The sequence below is a fragment of the Furipterus horrens genome, unplaced genomic scaffold (genome assembly GCF_987537825.1).
Source record: "Furipterus horrens unplaced genomic scaffold, mFurHor1.1.pri manual_scaffold_3, whole genome shotgun sequence".
Classification (NCBI taxonomy): Eukaryota; Metazoa; Chordata; class Mammalia; order Chiroptera; family Furipteridae; genus Furipterus; species Furipterus horrens.
The window spans coordinates 148980568-148997612 of NW_028327173.1; the positions used below are offsets into that span (position 1 = coordinate 148980568).

The window sequence follows — 17045 nt, forward strand, 5'->3', positions numbered from 1 at the left end:
TATGCACCTTCCAGCACACTGGGTTTGTGCCTTCCCCGCTACCCTGTAAGATCCCGAGAGCTGGGCTCTCCTTTCTTATTTGCATTCTGATTTTGGGATTTCCTTTCAGTGGCTGCAGCTCACCATGTACGCCTGAACCAGGCTGGCCTCAGCCAAGGCCATGCAGGATCACTCAAGACTTTGAGTTCACCCAACATAGCTACAGCCACTTACCTCAAAGGTTGCGGTAGCTGCGCCCCTAACAGGCCTCCAGGTGCCTCATTGGTCTTATTCCTCCTCTACTTCACTCCCCACTCAGCTCCAGGGGATCTGTTCTGTCATGCCCCAACTGATCCCTTCGTTAAGGGACTTTGTCCCTTTGCATGTACAGGCAAGTGTCTGTCTGCCTCAGCTAGCTGTAGCCCAAATGAAGAGATCTGAGCAGCCTCAGCTCAGAAGCAAATGCTGTCCTCAGCATGCCCTATGCTGTTCACAGAAGCATTTGCTAGTGGCACTCAGTACTTTCTCTGCTGCAGCCCTCTTCACCTTTCTGTCCTCCCACCCAGGGGACAGTCACCAAACTAGCACTTGGTTCTGACTGTTTCAGGATGGGCCTGCTCTGGGGTAAACTAGCTCAGTAAAAGAGAGCTGGACACTTTGGGTTGTCTGATAAGTTTGGCTGCATTCTGAAAAAAGTTGATCTAAATAAAGGCATGTGTATAGCTGTGTGTTGTGTCCTCACATTTGGGTATCAGCCCTAGCAGGGCTCGGTAGTTTCCAATCTTACACTCACAGGTCACATACAGAGCCCCAGTTTCACAATACAACAATGGAAAACACACACATACACAAATAAACCCCAAATTCCACGTTACTCATGCCGACTGCTGTTTCTTGAGCACAGAAATCAGACACTGTCCAGGGTGCATGAGGAAAGGGAGGGAATAGCTGTTGGAACACGGAACACGAGTAAATGGGTCCCCAATACCCATTTACTCACTTACGTAAGTGTAATGGGGCAAAAAAATGCAGTTTTTAATCTTAGCTCTTCTGTTAACTAACTGACTTCTGCATATGACCTTGAATAAACCCTTAAATGTAGCTGTTTGCCAAACTTATCTGGCCCATGGTCTGTGGCTTATCTTATAACCACTTGTGTTTTCCACCCAATTTTCTTTAGTCTCTATACCAACATGGAAAAGGTTGGCTAGAAATGTGTAGATAAAGTAAGAAAAGTAAACAATTAGTAAAAGTACTTTATTTTCCTCTTGTATTTGCTTTATATCTTGCTTTACAAAGTTATGAAGTTCACAGATTTATACCAAAATGTAAGAAGGCTATTTGCTTATAAACATTTTTGCAGTCAAATGTCATCTGATTTCATTCTTCTAATCCATTTTCAATATAAAAAATTCAAATACCAGGGGTGCTGGAGCAGCTCTAGGGCATGTATTTCTTTTAAGCAGGAGAAAGATCCTCGGTAGCCTTTCTTCCTTGTCTCCCCTCCTCCCCCAATCCAACTGGGCTACCACCTTGAATTTATAGCCAATCTGGGAAATTGTGGTGGCCAGGTGACCCAGTAGGGCCACATACTTGGGAACTGGAGGTGAGATTAGAGGTTACTGTCTGACAAGTAGTAAGTTTGACTTACATCCAAATTTCACATCTGCTTACACATGGAACTCAGTATAGCCCACATCACTTCCACCACAGCTTCTATTCTTAGTCATGAAACTGCTTCTTTACAATCCGAGGGTTCTGATGATTTGGGGCATGGATAAAATCACTTATTTTATCAATATGGCAGGCATGGCCTTCCTGGCAGTTCTAAAAGCTCTCCTTTAGGTGACAGTAACAAAATCTATTATGCCAACATATATTAATTGCAGTTATTTGAACAAACCAGAGGGAACGTGCAATTCAAGTCTCACTTTACAATACACTTGGATCTCCCCTCCAATGAATTCTCTTCCATAAAACATACCATACCATTCCACTAAGTGTTGTACACCTACTCCCACCAAATCATCCACATACCTAGTCACTAAAGTTGTCCACTGTAAAATCTACCCCCAAAAAACAATCAAACAAACAAAAACCTTTGTTAGGCAAATAATCACTTAAACAGCAATGATATTGCTTGTAATGTATAGGTAGGTCAAACACTCAACTGCTAACTCTCCGGAGATAGAAAAAAATTCTCCCCACAAAAGCAGGAGTGTAGTAGTAATGATGTTCTCTTAAATTCAAGTAACATGAGGTGAAAAGAATTCTTTGTTCTTATGGTTTTGGTTGCAACGTGTTTAACTGCTGTATAACTGAGTAGAAGAGTATGCCAAGATATATTTGAACCTGATTAAAACTAGGATAAAACTTGAAGTGACTGATAACATATCAAAACACTTGGCCATTAAGACTACCATATGCACACAAAAGGACTCACACTGTTTCCTTGGCTTCCAGCCATTAGAAGTAGGCACATGTAATTACAAGTAACATTCGAAAAAATGGTCTCCAACTCCTTATAAAAATGAGTTGGGTTTTGTCAGGTCATGTAACCGTTTCCTTTCTTCTGAAAGTACTAGATACAAGAGTTAATGCAAATCCCTGAGCCACAGCTCTTCTCTGAGTGGGGAGAGGGCTAGAATCAGTCAAGGCATTGTAGAAGACTTAAAAATAGCCAAAATTCTGCATAACTTTTAAGACACTAAAAAGTAATAACACATGACCACACATAAGCAGACAAGATGCTCATGGTGCATTTATTGCTAAACAGAGGGTTAGAGCACTGCATGTGGGGTAACACACTAACCTGATGTTAAACATGTTTTACACATCCTTGAAACAAAGACATTATTGCCACAGCTTCAAAGAAAATTTTTGTGAAATGAGGAAAAGTATTACAAGTATAGGTGCCCCTGCACATACACACGTATAAGGAACATTCATATACACAAAAGCAGACAAACTGTGCCCAGTTCTACCAACATGAAACCCAAATCGGTTCTTACTGATTTTACCTGCAAAGGTTCCCCACAACTGCCGAACCCCTGCCCTACAAAGGCTCCACCACTCTAGTTTCAGAGGTGTCGTCAGGCAGGACAGAAGGACACGTATGCAACAGAGCATGGAAGACTTTCCTAGAACACAGCCCGGACGACTTGTCAATGCTGCTTCACTGCAGCCCAGAGAAAAATGCCAGGTTTGGCAATAAACCCAAACATACTTTCCTGGGAAATGACCATTCCCAAACCCACAGAACAGCCCAGCTTCTCCGGTCACCTGTACAGGAAATAGGGGTAAGAGATGGGAAAGGCTTCTTAATTCCAGAGAAACTGCACAGATAATCTTTATGCAACAGGATCCTCTCTGTTCTCTCTCAAGTGTCATGTACATCTCAATAGTAGTGAACAAAAAAGTTTTCCTTCCCCAAGGACAGAAGTAAGTAGCTTGTGGAGTCAACAATATCTAGTAGTAGCTCCTACATTAACATTAGTTCTTAACGTTTTGGATCCAGTAAGAACCACTAGAGCCTTCCCTGGAAAAAGAACATACTTCATCTTGCATACAACTTCAGGGGGTTCGCATGCCCTCCCGAAACCCCTCCGTGAATTCCCAGTGATGTCCCCTGCCCTGGAGCCAGAGCAAAGAAGACCTGTGAGTGGGGGTGTATGCGCTAAGAGGATGCAGAGAAACCTGGCGCTCTGCAATCCTAGAAACCAGAAGCTGCCACATCCCAAAGTGTGCTTCTGTGGCACTGGCCTCTTCTCCCTTCTTATCTCTGAAGTTCAGAGTTTCAGAGTTCTGTGAATGCAGAAACAAAAGAATGGAAAGCAACACTTCTATAGCTTCTCTTAAAAGTTGAAAAAAAATCCAAAAACAAAGCAGTCTCACTGAGGCTTTGTTAGTGTGGCTGCTCTCAATGGACAGGTAGAATCTTTACCTTCACCAGATCCCACTCTTCCTTCCCAGCTAGTGGAAGTGTGAAGGCAAAGGTTTTAGAAATCAGTCTCTAAGAAGCCTGCTTGAGGTCCTACAAACTGAATTCAGATGCTTTATTCTAACCCTCCAATCTGGGGTGCTGCAGGTGAGTGGACAGCATCCCGTAAGCCCAGAGGGAGTACCTCATGGCTTTCATCAGGCTAGAGAATGGGGCAGACAGGAATTGGCAATGGAGCAGACGAAAAAGTTTCAAACCCACGGCAGCCTCAAGAGAGTCAGAAACTGGAAAGGGAGATGAAGGCTAGCTACACTTCCAGTTCATTCCGCAGCAATGAGTACCCAGGTCAGGTCTAACAGCACAATTTCAAGGTGAACATTGGGTCTGTGTGCTGCCCTGGACCAAGCACTCTAGCAAAACTTGCAGAGGTTCACTAGGTAGTGCTGTCTGTAAGGACTTGTCATGTGATTTGCTCTCCAAGTTCCTAAAATACAGTCAGCAGAGCAGTCATGCTAGCTGCTAAAAATCGCCTGTCTCCCTTTAGCATTTAGTCAGCTCTGTCCATCTACAAAGCAAGAGAATATTGAACACAAAACATAATTATTAAGAAGGAAACTATTTGCTTCTGATTTAAATACCCAATTATTACAACTGGAAAAATTAAAACTGATCCTAAAAATCTAGCATTTGAACAAAACTGGTACTTACTTAACAGGTTTAAACCATCATAAGAACATAAACTAAAAATCACAAATTGAAATCAATAAAAATATGATTAGGGTCAAATTAGGTAACCAATTAAGGTGTGCATCTGTAATAAACATCTGGAGAACACGAGTAGCATAAATTACTATATGCTATACCGTTCCAGAGGACTATGGTTCCTTAAAATCTGTTTACATTTGACAAACCTCCAGCAAGAACTTCAAGTGTAACCTATCATCCCATAGAGCCGCCCAGACTTATGTTCGTGGTAAGCCTGGCTAGTGATCCCTTTCGGCCTCCCCCTTCCCTGGGGAAGGAAAGAGAGTGGCCTGTGTGAGGGGCCGCGGTGAGTTAGTTCAACCAATAACTTCCCAACAAGGGAGGTGAAAGCTTCAAGAATCAACTTTGCTGTCATCCTCAGCATGTCGTTCAATGTGTCCTGCAGCATCCTAGGAACAAAGGGAGAAGGGCCCATGAGAGAGAAGTTGGCAGAAGGACAGGAGAAAGTCAAAGACAAGGAGAGCTTCACAGGTACATTCTACAGTACACACGTGAAAGGCAGGTAGGACCAGCATTCTTCATCTGACATCTTATTAAGTTATCCCCCAAATTTCTGAATAATAACAAAGAGAAAAATCCCTAGACTCTCCCTGTTCATTGCAATTCTAACCAGGCAAAAAAGGTTTCCAAACCCTGCTCCCAGAGGTCAAATGACTTCAGGCCAACCTCAGGTCCCACTGAGGTACCTGTTTGGATCCTTTCCTAGCAGTGAAAAAAGCATCACAGTTCTTCCAGCGACATTTCAGAGTTTGAAAGTTCGGATTTGTATGGTCAGTCAGCAAATGTTGTTTTAAATGATCTACAACACCAAATATCAGAGAGCAACCATGCCACTGGAGAGAAACAGAATGAAAAAGTTAAAAAGGGTACTGGAAACATGCAGTTAGAACATTTCTACTTGTTTATATAAATTTGTTGGAAACAAAAAGTCCTTTACTATTTTCTTGGCTAGCAAAACAAAGCCAGAGGCAACCAAATTAATTCTCAACATGATGAGGAACCTTGAAAAGACTGGGAAGTCTTTTGATACTTTGGTATTTTAAGAAGGCAAAGCTTTAAGCGAGCCAGTCATTAGATTGTTAGACAAAAGAAAAATTAAACTATTTATAGACAGTTACCAAAAAATTCAGTTTAAATTGTCCTTATTCCTTATCTTGCTATCATAAAATGAATTTTTTTGTCCACTTATTTTAAAAGACAAAGATCATTCCTGTAATACTTAAAAAGGCTGTTTTTAACTATTCTAAGAATTATTGACTTGTAAAATTAAAAATAAAAGTGCCTGGCCCTGGCTGGGTGGCTCTGTTGGTTGGAGGGTCATCCTGTACACCAAAAAGGTTGTGGGTTCGATCCCCAGTCTGGCACATTCGAGAGGCAACCGATCAATGTTTCTCTCTCACATTGATAGTTCCTCTCTCCCTCTCTTCTTCTCTAAAATCAATAAACATATCCTCGTGTAAGGATTTAAAATAATAAAATAAAATAAAAGTGCCTGATTAAAATAAGAATTTGTGGAAATATTTGTTGTAGAAAACTGTTTGCCATGGAAGCCTGACTTTACACATAATCTATCACTTAGATCACAGTGTTGTGACTGTATATATATATTTTTTAACTACAGGTTTACTTCTAAATGTGACTCCATTTCACTTGTTAGTGAGAAAGCATAAAGACTCTTTGTCTTGGCTTTTTTTCCTACAGGCTTGCTTATAATAAATGTTACTCTTCTAATTCTAACATGTTCATTTCTAAAATGTACTGCAAATTTGAGCATTTCCTCTGTCAGTACTATCCCATCTCTCTAGTTTGATAACCAGACAGTATTTTCCCCATTTCTCTAGATAAATTAAGTCCTTATTTATATACACTGCATCCTGTCATACTAGAATTTGCTTTTCTTCAATGAGAAAACTAAAAGGCAAAAAGTAATGTGTAAAAAGTTGAAAGGCAATTAAGCTATGAACAAGCCTAAAATCAAATTTTAAAATAAAGAGTTCATTCCATCAATCTGAAAAGACATTTGGGTAAAAAATATTCAGTGTCATAAACATTTCTTTGGTCACTAATAATAGAACTGATAAAACAAAGCTTATAAGGAATATGTGAAAGTTTTAAGAGTGAATTACCAGCATCCATCCCAAAATAAAAACTATGAAATTTAGCTTCAAAAGCTGAGGTTTAAACTTAAACTCCTAAAAGTTCAAGAATACAAATTTTTATTTGCCCATTCCCCCAAAACCAGAGGACACAAACCAAACTATTAATATGTGTAATCCCTAAGGAATGGGTATAATATGGGCAGGTCATGAAAATAAACACTTCTACTTTTTATTTCATATACTTATGCACTGTTGATACTTTTGTAAGCATGTGCTGATTTTATGAGAAAATAAAAACTACCAGGGAGATAACCTATACCTCATATCCAATCTTAAAATGGACTTCATTAAAGAAATATATAAGTATTTTATATATGATTTTTAAAAATAAGTTTCCTTATCCTACAGTGGAAGGCATAGAGTGGATGCTCAAATAGAAAAACGTTACACTGATGACAATGAAGGTCTATAAATTAGCCTAGAGTTAAGCAACTCAGAAGTTTTATTCCTTACCCAACAGCGGTAATTCTGCATCAGATTTAGCCTCACAGCCCGAATACTGCCATCATAACAGCCTGTATAAATCTGGAGAAAGAGGTTTATCACATCAGACCAAAACACGCACACCAAAAAAAAACCCAACAAAACATCCTCAAAAGAGGAGTCAAAAGCTATTTGTAGCATCTTAAGAAAACACAAAACTGAACCCAAACCAGCCCCATTGTACTACAACAGGAAAGTATCTTCTAGATCTTCCACTCCAGACACTTGGAAGCTGTGCCCCTTAGAGAGCCACTCTTGGGACCCTGGCTGACAGCCGAAGAGGCAGGGTTCCAAGGCACCCAAACTGGTGTTGCTCTGCCTTTCATTGGACATTACATATTAGACATCTGCATTTCATTGGACACGGGGCTCTACTGCTCAGAGTCTGAAAAACATCCATTCTGGTTCAACCTCATCATTTAAAAATAAAACAAATCAAGGATCAGTGGGTTTAAGTACGTTAGTTTCTACTTTTAGGTCTGCTATAACTATGCCACACTGGCCACACCTCCTGATTCTATTCCAATGCTCTATTCAGATCATAATGTCTCTGGAAAAAGGACCACTCATTTTTTTTAAACATCTTAAATTTATTTTTTACTTAATAATGGTATTATATTTTTATTATAATTATTTTAGCCATTAATAGAAAATTAAATATTCAATAATATTACTGGGTTACATCCTGATAATATTATGCCAAGAGATAGAAAGGCAATCAATAATAAGGCACATCAGAAACAGATGTCATTTTTGGAAGGGACAAGTAGTAACATTATCAGTTTGTAGAATTTTTAGTGAATACATTCAGAGGCAAGTATGTGACATGGAAAACAATACTCACCATACTCTTATGGATGGTCATACACACAATCATGTCTTTGTGTCCTCCATAAACTTGCAATCGATCATGGGACTTAGGTGGAGGAAAAAAACAAAAAAACAATTAAGGTTATTTGCACCTTGTGTTTAATGAACATAGTCCCTGAGGCCTTTGGCAGGTTTAAAACTACTCCTGAGGCACTAAACTGAAGCATCAGTAGCATTTTAACAGAAATATAATTTAATGGCAATCTTTCTAACAAGTCCTCCTCCTCAAGGAAGAAGCTGGTAATTGGAAATAATACAACCAATTTCTGTGTAGTTTCAAAATCTCCAAACTGAAATTGCATATAAAGAGAACTAGAGGGTTTTAGAGACTGCAGTTGCTGTCCAGAAACCACTTAAATTTTGACAGCTATGGGCCTGACCATGTACCTCAGAGCAGTGTTTCTGAAAGTAAAGTCCATGAATCAGCTGCTTCGAAATTATCTACAGTGCTTGTGAAGAATGTAGATTCCTGGGTCCCAACGCTACCATACTCTCTTAAAAAGCCAACATCAAATCCAAATACACAATCTCCCCAAATCATTCAAGGAAAATACTGGACCTAAGTTGTACCTGTAATTCGTAGACACGAACAAATTTATCCAGGCAAGCAGTCACCATCACTTTTCCTAGGATATTCACCACAGTCACTGCATGGTTGTGGCCTTTATAGATCCGCACAAGCTCACCAGTCTGCATCAGAAGAAAGATGAGAGTTACCACACTTTCAAGATATTTCCCTACTTTGAGATTTACAATTCTATAATTCTAAAAGTATTAATTCTCAGACTACTTGTACACACATGTAGTTGTACTAATTTTAATAGCTGAAGTACTCCCACAAGCATTTGTTACCTACACAAAATATATGAAATGTACCCTGGTGGAGAGAACTTAAGTGTCACAGAATGAGAAGGGTCACAGCCCTATCTGTGTGTATTTCATACCTCTGAAGTACAGCTGACCTTTGAACAATGCAGGGGTTAGGAGTGCTGAACATGTGCAATTGAAAAGCAGCCTATAACTCCTGACTCCCCAAAACGTAAGTTGTCCCTCAGTATCCATGGAAGAATGGTTCTAGGACTGCACCTGCATCCCCTGCATATACCAAAATCCTAGGATGCTCAAGCCCCCTAAAATCAATGGCACAGAACAATGCAAAGAGCCAGCCCTCCACATCCATGGAATCACAATCACAGATCAAAAACAGTATAGGCATTTATTGGGGAAAAAAAAATCCCACATTTATATGGACCCAAGCAATACAAACCTGTGTTGTTCAGGGTCAACTGTATTTTCACTTCTCTCAATTCACTGGATCTGGGTAAGTCCTTGAGGGCTTAGATTATACCAGCTTTACAGACCAGGAACTGGACATCAGAGTTACCTCTATGACCTGAGTAGAGTGGCTGGTTTCATTTGTTCTATTTTAAACTACATATCATATCCACTCTCTTAGCACCTCAGATACTCAATTTATCTCAAGTTTAAAGGCAGCAGTCAACTAAACCTTACATAAACTTTGAGTCTGTCCTCTATTACAAATTTTGATGAAGTCAGAATTTCTAGGATGGTCAATGTTGTCTACAAGCTTACTCTATACAGATTATTATTAAGTCTCTCACTGGAAAAGGGGCTTAATTTCAATCCTAAGAGAGCTGATGAATCCTTCAAGCTTTAACCACCATTCTATTGAAAATTTCTTTACACCAATAGGGCTTACATGAATGTTGTGGGCATGGACTGATTGATCACTGGAGCCACTGAACACAAGGTCATTCACCACCTAAAGAAAAAAACTCAATGAGTTAGATTTGGTACAAGGTTCTGAGTTTCCTCTATAACTTGTAATGCACATTGGTGAATTCTAATTTTGGATGAGCATGAAGTAGTTATAAAATACATTTCTCAGACAAATTTTCTGAACTGAAACTTATGTCCTACACCACGAACTCTAATGAAATGACAGTGGTGTATTATTGGGTTTCTCACCTCTTCAGAACGATTATGAAGTAGTCTAGAAGGGTATTAGAGTACATCTATATTCTATAGTAAAACACACTTTTACTTTTTCCAAAGTAACATATTAAAAAATAGTACATCCCTTGGTGACTCAGGCCTGAAGAAAAGGATTGTAACCTCCTTCCTCTTTTCAAGATGACTTTGTTCTAAATAAGGCATTAGATGACATGAAAAATGGCATTCATACCATTCTATTTGTGCCAGACAACTAGCTCCTGTTCTCTTGCACTATACTTGCCTTCATGCACAGAATAGTTTTGCTGTGGCCCTCCAGAGTTCTGAGGAGGAGTCCATTCCGTGCATCACGTACACTGATGGTACAGTCATAAGATCCCACAACCAACAGCTTTCGGGCACCTTCCTGAGCTGTGGCAAGACAGCTAACTGCCCGAGGGCAATGGCATTCAAAGACTTCGAGTTGTTTGTTGTTCTGAAAAAATAAGTCACCATTATATGAAGTAAAAGCAACTTAGCTGATAAACCTCAAAATCAAGTAACCCAAATCACTATCTTGATATAAACTCTAAATTCTATTACCTGTATTTAAGTCCTTGTGCCCACACCACTACCTTTCACTTCCCACCCTCTGCCATTCTGATTCCAACTCTCTTTGTGTTCACGACTCCCTCCGCACCCATTCCAACGGGGGCAAACTCTTACTTGATGAACTCATTTCTAACTGCAACTCACATTATCCTGATCATAATTAGAACTTGGTTCTCTTTGTATGCCCTTTCTCATGTACCTTAAGTTTATGATAATGAATTATCAATCTCTTTTTTCATACTCTAGTCCAGTTTCCATGCCATAGCCCCAGGAACTCTTTCGCTATTTTTTTTTTTTGTTTTGTTTTTTTTTTGACATCCAAAATGTATGCAATCTATTTCTCAGGGTATTTTCAAAATTCTCCACTGAGAACTACTTTCTTAGACGATTTCAATGAGTCTCTCATTCCCCACCTTTCCCTTATTCTGATGTTCTTCTGACTTCTGGTTCTGTGTCATCTTTCATGACATCTTCTAGTGGAGGACAGAAGCCTTTGTATCCACAGAGTGGAATGGTCATACCCTGAATTCCCAAACATTCTTTTATCTCAGATTTTACACTTGCTTCCCTCATCCCTACACCAACCTTGTTCATAAAGTCTCCCACTTCCTCAAAACCTCTAGGTCTAGGTGCACGCATGGGATAAAACTCCCAGAAACTAAATAAGCACAAAGCAGCAGTTGGAAGCCTACAGAGCTAAGCAATGACTTCAGCCATCATGAGTTGCTAGGGAGAGAGACTGATGGAGTTCGGCCCACTGGTGGACAGGCCCTGATAAACCGCTCTGGCTTTCTGTTGAGACCCAGAAGAACAGCATTCTAGGAGTACGGGCAAATCAGCAAAGGCCCAGCCCTAACAAGTCCTCGAAATTCATATCTCTGCTGAGGGTCTCAAAGCTCTGTCTTGAAATCCATCTTCTCGGGGTTTTTCAACCATTTAAAGATTATTTTAATTTTTTGTCATCATCTTGCCCCTAAAGATTTGCTCCTAACTTCTATCTACCTTTGACAACATAAACCTCATAAATAAGAAGAAAATTAGGTAATTATCAAATTTTATTCATAAAAACATTTAAAATTTATTTATTTATTTAAAATTTATTCTTTCTTCTTTATTTCTATTGCCCTAACCCAATCTAATCTAGGCTGTTAACACTTCACATCTGGAATGCAAAAATCTTCCCTACTGACCCTTCTGTGATCTATTCCTATCAAGTGAACCAAATAACCTGGCACCTAAGCATGTGTGCTAGCTTATTAGACAGAAACCATGATATATTGCCTCTCTGATAAGTACAATAGTTAAGCTTGCATGCAGGTACTCACTAAATATATGAATGGTACTATAATTGGGTAAACATTCTAATGTCTCTAACATGCTGTTAAAAGATGACCAGATGACCTTGAACTATAGTGCTACAACATATTATTAATCAATTCCACCTCTTAAGACTACATCTCTTATCCATTCTCTTCTCTTCATCCTTAGCCTAACCTTTCATGTTAGCTTCCGTTAAAAGCCTCCTAAATTGTTTCCCTGCCTCTACAGTTATCAGTATTTTCCAATCTCATCAACTCCAGAGTGAGTTTTTCTAAAATACAAATTGGATCATGTCTCTCAAAGCACATAGGACTGTCAAGAACTGGTCCCTATTCATTACCTAAGCCTCATTCTGGGGCCCAGCACAAACAGATGCTCAATAAAGGTTTGCTCCACAAATGATTTTATCTTTCAGTTAGGAAAGAATGAGGCCACATGGGCATGAAGGCAAACCTCTGACTTAGTTCACTTTACAGAATAGACTACCCTCATGAAACTCTAAATCAGGTCTAAACCACATCAATGTCATATTCAAAGGAATTTAAGGTCACTTTTCATGGTGTCATTCCTTAAAATTGAGACAAGACTAGTTTAATCTGTGACTCATTATTTGGCACCAAATGGTCAGACTTGGTTTAATTTAGTAGAGTTACACTTTGGTCCTGGTACACTTGTGTCTATACAGATAGAATGAAGGATCCTGTTTCACTTATATCCAAACATAGCAGCTTTTGGGTAGTGGTTAATTCTGTTGCTTTGCCACATAAGAAAACAGGAAAATTACTGTCTTCCATTTCTTTCCCCACACACTCACACAATTTTCAAGTGGCATGGGAATTCAGCCTTCTCTCCACAACCACTAACCTTTATGTTGAAGGTGACCACAGTGCCATTTGCTAGTCCTGCATAGAGGACTCGCCATCTACTGTGAAGGCAAAGGACCCGGTCTTCCAGCTGTAACTGCTCCACACACTCTCGTGTCTGATAGAAGTACACAACACCTAATTAGCAGAGGTTAAAAGCAAGTAAAATGTGAAGCAATCCTTCTGAAGGCAGAGTAGGAAATGATTTTATGAGGAAGAAAAAGTAGCGTCCTCTATTTTGTACAAGACCTTATATATTTTTTCTTTTTGAAATATGTGGCCAAAGACTCTCAAGCTGTCGGTAGTATCACAAGCAACTATAAATTCTAATCATGTTACCTATATTTCTAATTTGGAATGTAGAAATTCTTCAAAGGGCACTATAAATTGGGTAATAGCCTCTTAAATTAAGTAGCCAAAGACAAAGTTAAAGCTGCATTTGACATCTAAAAGGAAAACAAAAATTGTATATGTATATATAATTGCATTAATCAAATATGTGTTTTCCTACAATTGATTCTCTGTTTTAATGACTCCCAAAGGTCTCCTTCAAACCAGTGTCAGGTTAGCCAAACCATAACTACCCAAGCTTTTAAAATATACAGAACCCCAAGCTTCACCTCCAATCCCTGGATTCTAAATCAGTAGGTTCTGGAATATGTTATTTTTTAAAATTTCCTTAGTAATTCTAATGTATATCCAGATTAAGCAGACATAATCTGACCTCCAAGAAATGATTTCCATTATATTAGCAAATTTAATTAGCTAGAATCTAGAATAGGACCAATAACATAGTAAGTGCTCAAGATTTATTATTAAACGACACCAAGCAATAAATGACCAAGTGTAGCTTTTTTTTTTTAACAGTTGTCCCATTTTTGCCCCCATTGCACTCCCCTGTCCCACCTACCTCCCCTCTCCCACAGTCAATCCCCGCCCTGTTGTCCATGTCCATGGGTCATTTATACTAGTTCCTTAACTAGACACTTCCCTTTCTTTGCCCTCTCTCCCTCTGTCAGCCTGACCCTTGTTTCCATGCCTCTGGTTCTATTTTGCTCATTTGTTTGTTTTGGTCATTAGGTTCCTGTATTAGGTGCTCTCATATGGTATTTGTCTTTTGCTGCTTGGCTCATTTCATTAAGCATAAAACTCCAGTTCCATCCATGCTGTCGCGAAAGGTCGATGTGTAGCTTTAAAAACAGGTTTGGAAGGAGATATTAAAATTAAGATGGTTACAGGTGGGTAGGATGCAAAAAGTTGTGGGTAGAATCACAAAAGCTGTAGGATGTCAAAGCCCTTGCTCTCTTCTCCCAGCCTTCTTTCATACCTAAAACTCTTTTAAATATTTCGATTTCCCCATAAAATTATAAATATATTCCGCACATGAATTTGTTAAAAAAAAAAAAAAAGGGGGCAAATATGCCCAAATGTTAAGATTCATGTTGCCTCTAGATAACCCAAGTTAGATCTTTTTGTAATTTTATAAAGGAAAATGAATAGCATACAATGATAAAAATGAACCATTGGCACATGCAACATACATGAACTTCAGATATTATGGTGAGTTAAAGCTAGGCATGAAAGAATACGTGCAGTACTGTTTACTTAGATGAAATTCAAGCAGACAAACTCTATGAGAGAAGCAAAAGACAAAGTGGGAAGAATGAAGCATCTACCTCAGTGTCTCCACTCTACACAGTAAACACAGTCAAAGCATTTCAATATTATCACTTTTGATTTCCCTGGGCCCACTTACCTTAACATTATAGCAGCGGATGGTGTGGTCACTGGAACCAGTGTAAAGGGCAGCATTCTTCCCAGAGATCTGAGTAACCAGGAGGCAGTTCACTTTGGAAGTATGGCCCTCAAAGACACCAATGCACTTTCGACTCTAAAGTCAGCACAGATTAGATGATTACTTGTGGATATAGAAGGATCAGATAACACATTTCCTCAACAAAAAGATGCTAAAACATAAAAGTCCACTGCTGTAACCTCAATGCCTAGAAAAGTGCCTGGTGATGCGCAGTAAGGTACTTCCAACTATGTTAGCTGAGGCATACCGAAAAACACCTAGGACGACTCCCTGTATGGTAGATTAAAATTTTACTAATGCCTAGGGAAAGGCTCTCCAAGGCACAGACCAAAAACCTAGCAAATCCAAACGGTAGATAACTAATGAGATAAGTTCCTGCATTTGATCAGTGGCTTCTTATAAGCTACTTATATGCTCCATAATATTCTAAGACATGTCAGGTGCCATCACAGGTCCTAGTGGTCCAGGTGTGGTTTCATTAAGGGCACATCCTCATAATTATCTGTGTTATCTCTGAGATCTATTTAGAATATAGAAATAGACAGAGACTTGTCTTGCAATTTATCTCATACTCATGTTTCCTGGTACCATTGCTTCCTTCCTTCAGTCAACTGTTTTTCCTCCCATGTTATTATGCTAAAGGAACTTACACACCTACTGGCTACAACAAACACATTTTCTTGGTCCATCATCTAATCTTTTGATTTTCAAGGACTTCAGCAATTTCAAATACTTTCACAGTGTTGGTTTGTACAAGATAATAATGTTCCTCAAGTTTACTGGCTGACATAGTTGATAAACAGTTAGTTTGGCATATACCAAATTCAAAACTCAAAACTTCATGCTATGAAAATTCAGAGTAATGAGCATCAGATTATACTACGTGTTTAGAGTGGAAGGCTGTTACTCTCCCTAATAACTTGAACAAGTAATCAATTTTCAGGGAACACACCTCCTCTAATACCTCCTCAATATTTACTTTACCTCTTCTCTACTATACATCAGCTACGCGACTGACCTCATCACCAACTCCAGGGCTGAGACATGACTGGCCCAAGTCTACTGTTGCAATCTCACCTTCCTCTGCCCAGTACTGTTCAGGGCATAAAGCACGGGATCCTTATTTGGTGGTGGGAAGGAAAAGAAACCCCAGTGGTACCTGGCATCTAGTTGTGAGCAGAGGAAAATTACCTTTATGAAGAGGTGATACAAAGAAGGTGAAGTGGAGAGAGAATAAAATTAAGTTCCTAGTGACCCAGCTGAGCAACTGGATAAACTGTACCTAAAGTTAGTCTAAAGCGCCCCCCATCTCTAGATAGCAAATAAATACCCTCATTGTTATGAGTTGGAGTTTCTAAGACCTGCAACTATCAAAAACATTCAAAGTGCTCTGTCAACTTACCACCAGATTATAAACTCGCACAGTTTTATCTGCAGAACAGGTATATAGTAAGTTCCCAAATATCTGAATTGCATTCACTGCAGCTTGATGCCCCTCAAAACTCCCTTCGGTGGGCTCATTATCATCTCCTGGCTCTGAAGATATTTCTAGAAAACAAGAATATGTTTCAGACACATATGTGCTGTATCTGAAAAGATACTCCTAAATTAAAACCATTAAATAATACAGTGGTCCCTGGATTCTTCATAAAGCCTAGATCCCCTTGCAAAATACCACATTTTTCATTAAAATCTTCATTATGAAGATTTCATAGTAAGAGAAGGCAGGGAAAGCCTTTCACTTAAGAAAATGATACTTAAATAATGAGTTTTTGAGTGGTAACTGAAAGGTATCAAATATCTGTCACATATTATTTTGTTGAGTAAAGCATTATTCTTAAAGCAGTTCCTTCTCATAGCAAAAACTCCTGGAGCCAGTGAAACCTTGATGCTACTTAATTAAACAGATAAGAGAGCCAGGTAAAAGAGATCAGAGTAAAAACTGAAAAGCCAGGATTTGAGGGTTTAGGAATATCAAAACTGCTGGTCAAAGCAATCTTCTTGGTGATAACACCTGCCGCTATTCTATAAGCATATTTAAGTAGACTTACACCCTAGGTCTAACATTTACAAGCCTTTTTTTCTGTGGTTAATTTAAATAAAGTGGAACAACTAAATACCTGAAGAGTTCTTAGATCCTTTTATGGAGGAGATCACAGTCTGAGTTTCTGCCACACTAAAAAATAATAGAAGAAAATCTTCTTAGCATCTGTGTGAACAGGATAGGTAGTAAAACTTAAATTTTCCTGACTCAAAGTATTGTTCTAACCAATAGTCAAAGGGGC

At 39.0% G+C, this 17045-nt stretch overlaps 2 protein-coding genes across 2 annotated transcripts in view; one reads left to right on the top strand and one right to left on the bottom strand.

Annotated features, from left to right (window-relative positions):
• Positions 1-701, top strand: part of CAPN3 (calpain 3) — a 47727-nt gene extending 47026 nt beyond the window's left edge. Inside the window, exon 24 of the mRNA XM_090270473.1 lies at positions 110-701. Coding sequence (XP_090126599.1) covers positions 110-136 — 27 coding nt within the window. The 3' untranslated portion in view covers positions 137-701. The remainder of the gene's footprint in view (positions 1-109) is intronic.
• Positions 702-1217: 516 nt separating this feature from the next.
• The window catches only part of ZNF106 (zinc finger protein 106), a 57486-nt gene continuing 41658 nt past the window's right edge, over positions 1218-17045 (bottom strand). Inside the window, exons 12-22 of the mRNA XM_090270474.1 lie at positions 16881-16936; positions 16163-16308; positions 14701-14835; positions 12946-13062; positions 10454-10645; positions 9917-9979; positions 8767-8886; positions 8171-8242; positions 7297-7368; positions 5371-5517; positions 1218-5073 (exon numbers count right to left, since the gene is read on the bottom strand). Coding sequence (XP_090126600.1) covers positions 5017-5073; positions 5371-5517; positions 7297-7368; positions 8171-8242; positions 8767-8886; positions 9917-9979; positions 10454-10645; positions 12946-13062; positions 14701-14835; positions 16163-16308; positions 16881-16936 — 1177 coding nt within the window. The 3' untranslated portion in view covers positions 1218-5016. The remainder of the gene's footprint in view (positions 5074-5370; positions 5518-7296; positions 7369-8170; positions 8243-8766; positions 8887-9916; positions 9980-10453; positions 10646-12945; positions 13063-14700; positions 14836-16162; positions 16309-16880; positions 16937-17045) is intronic.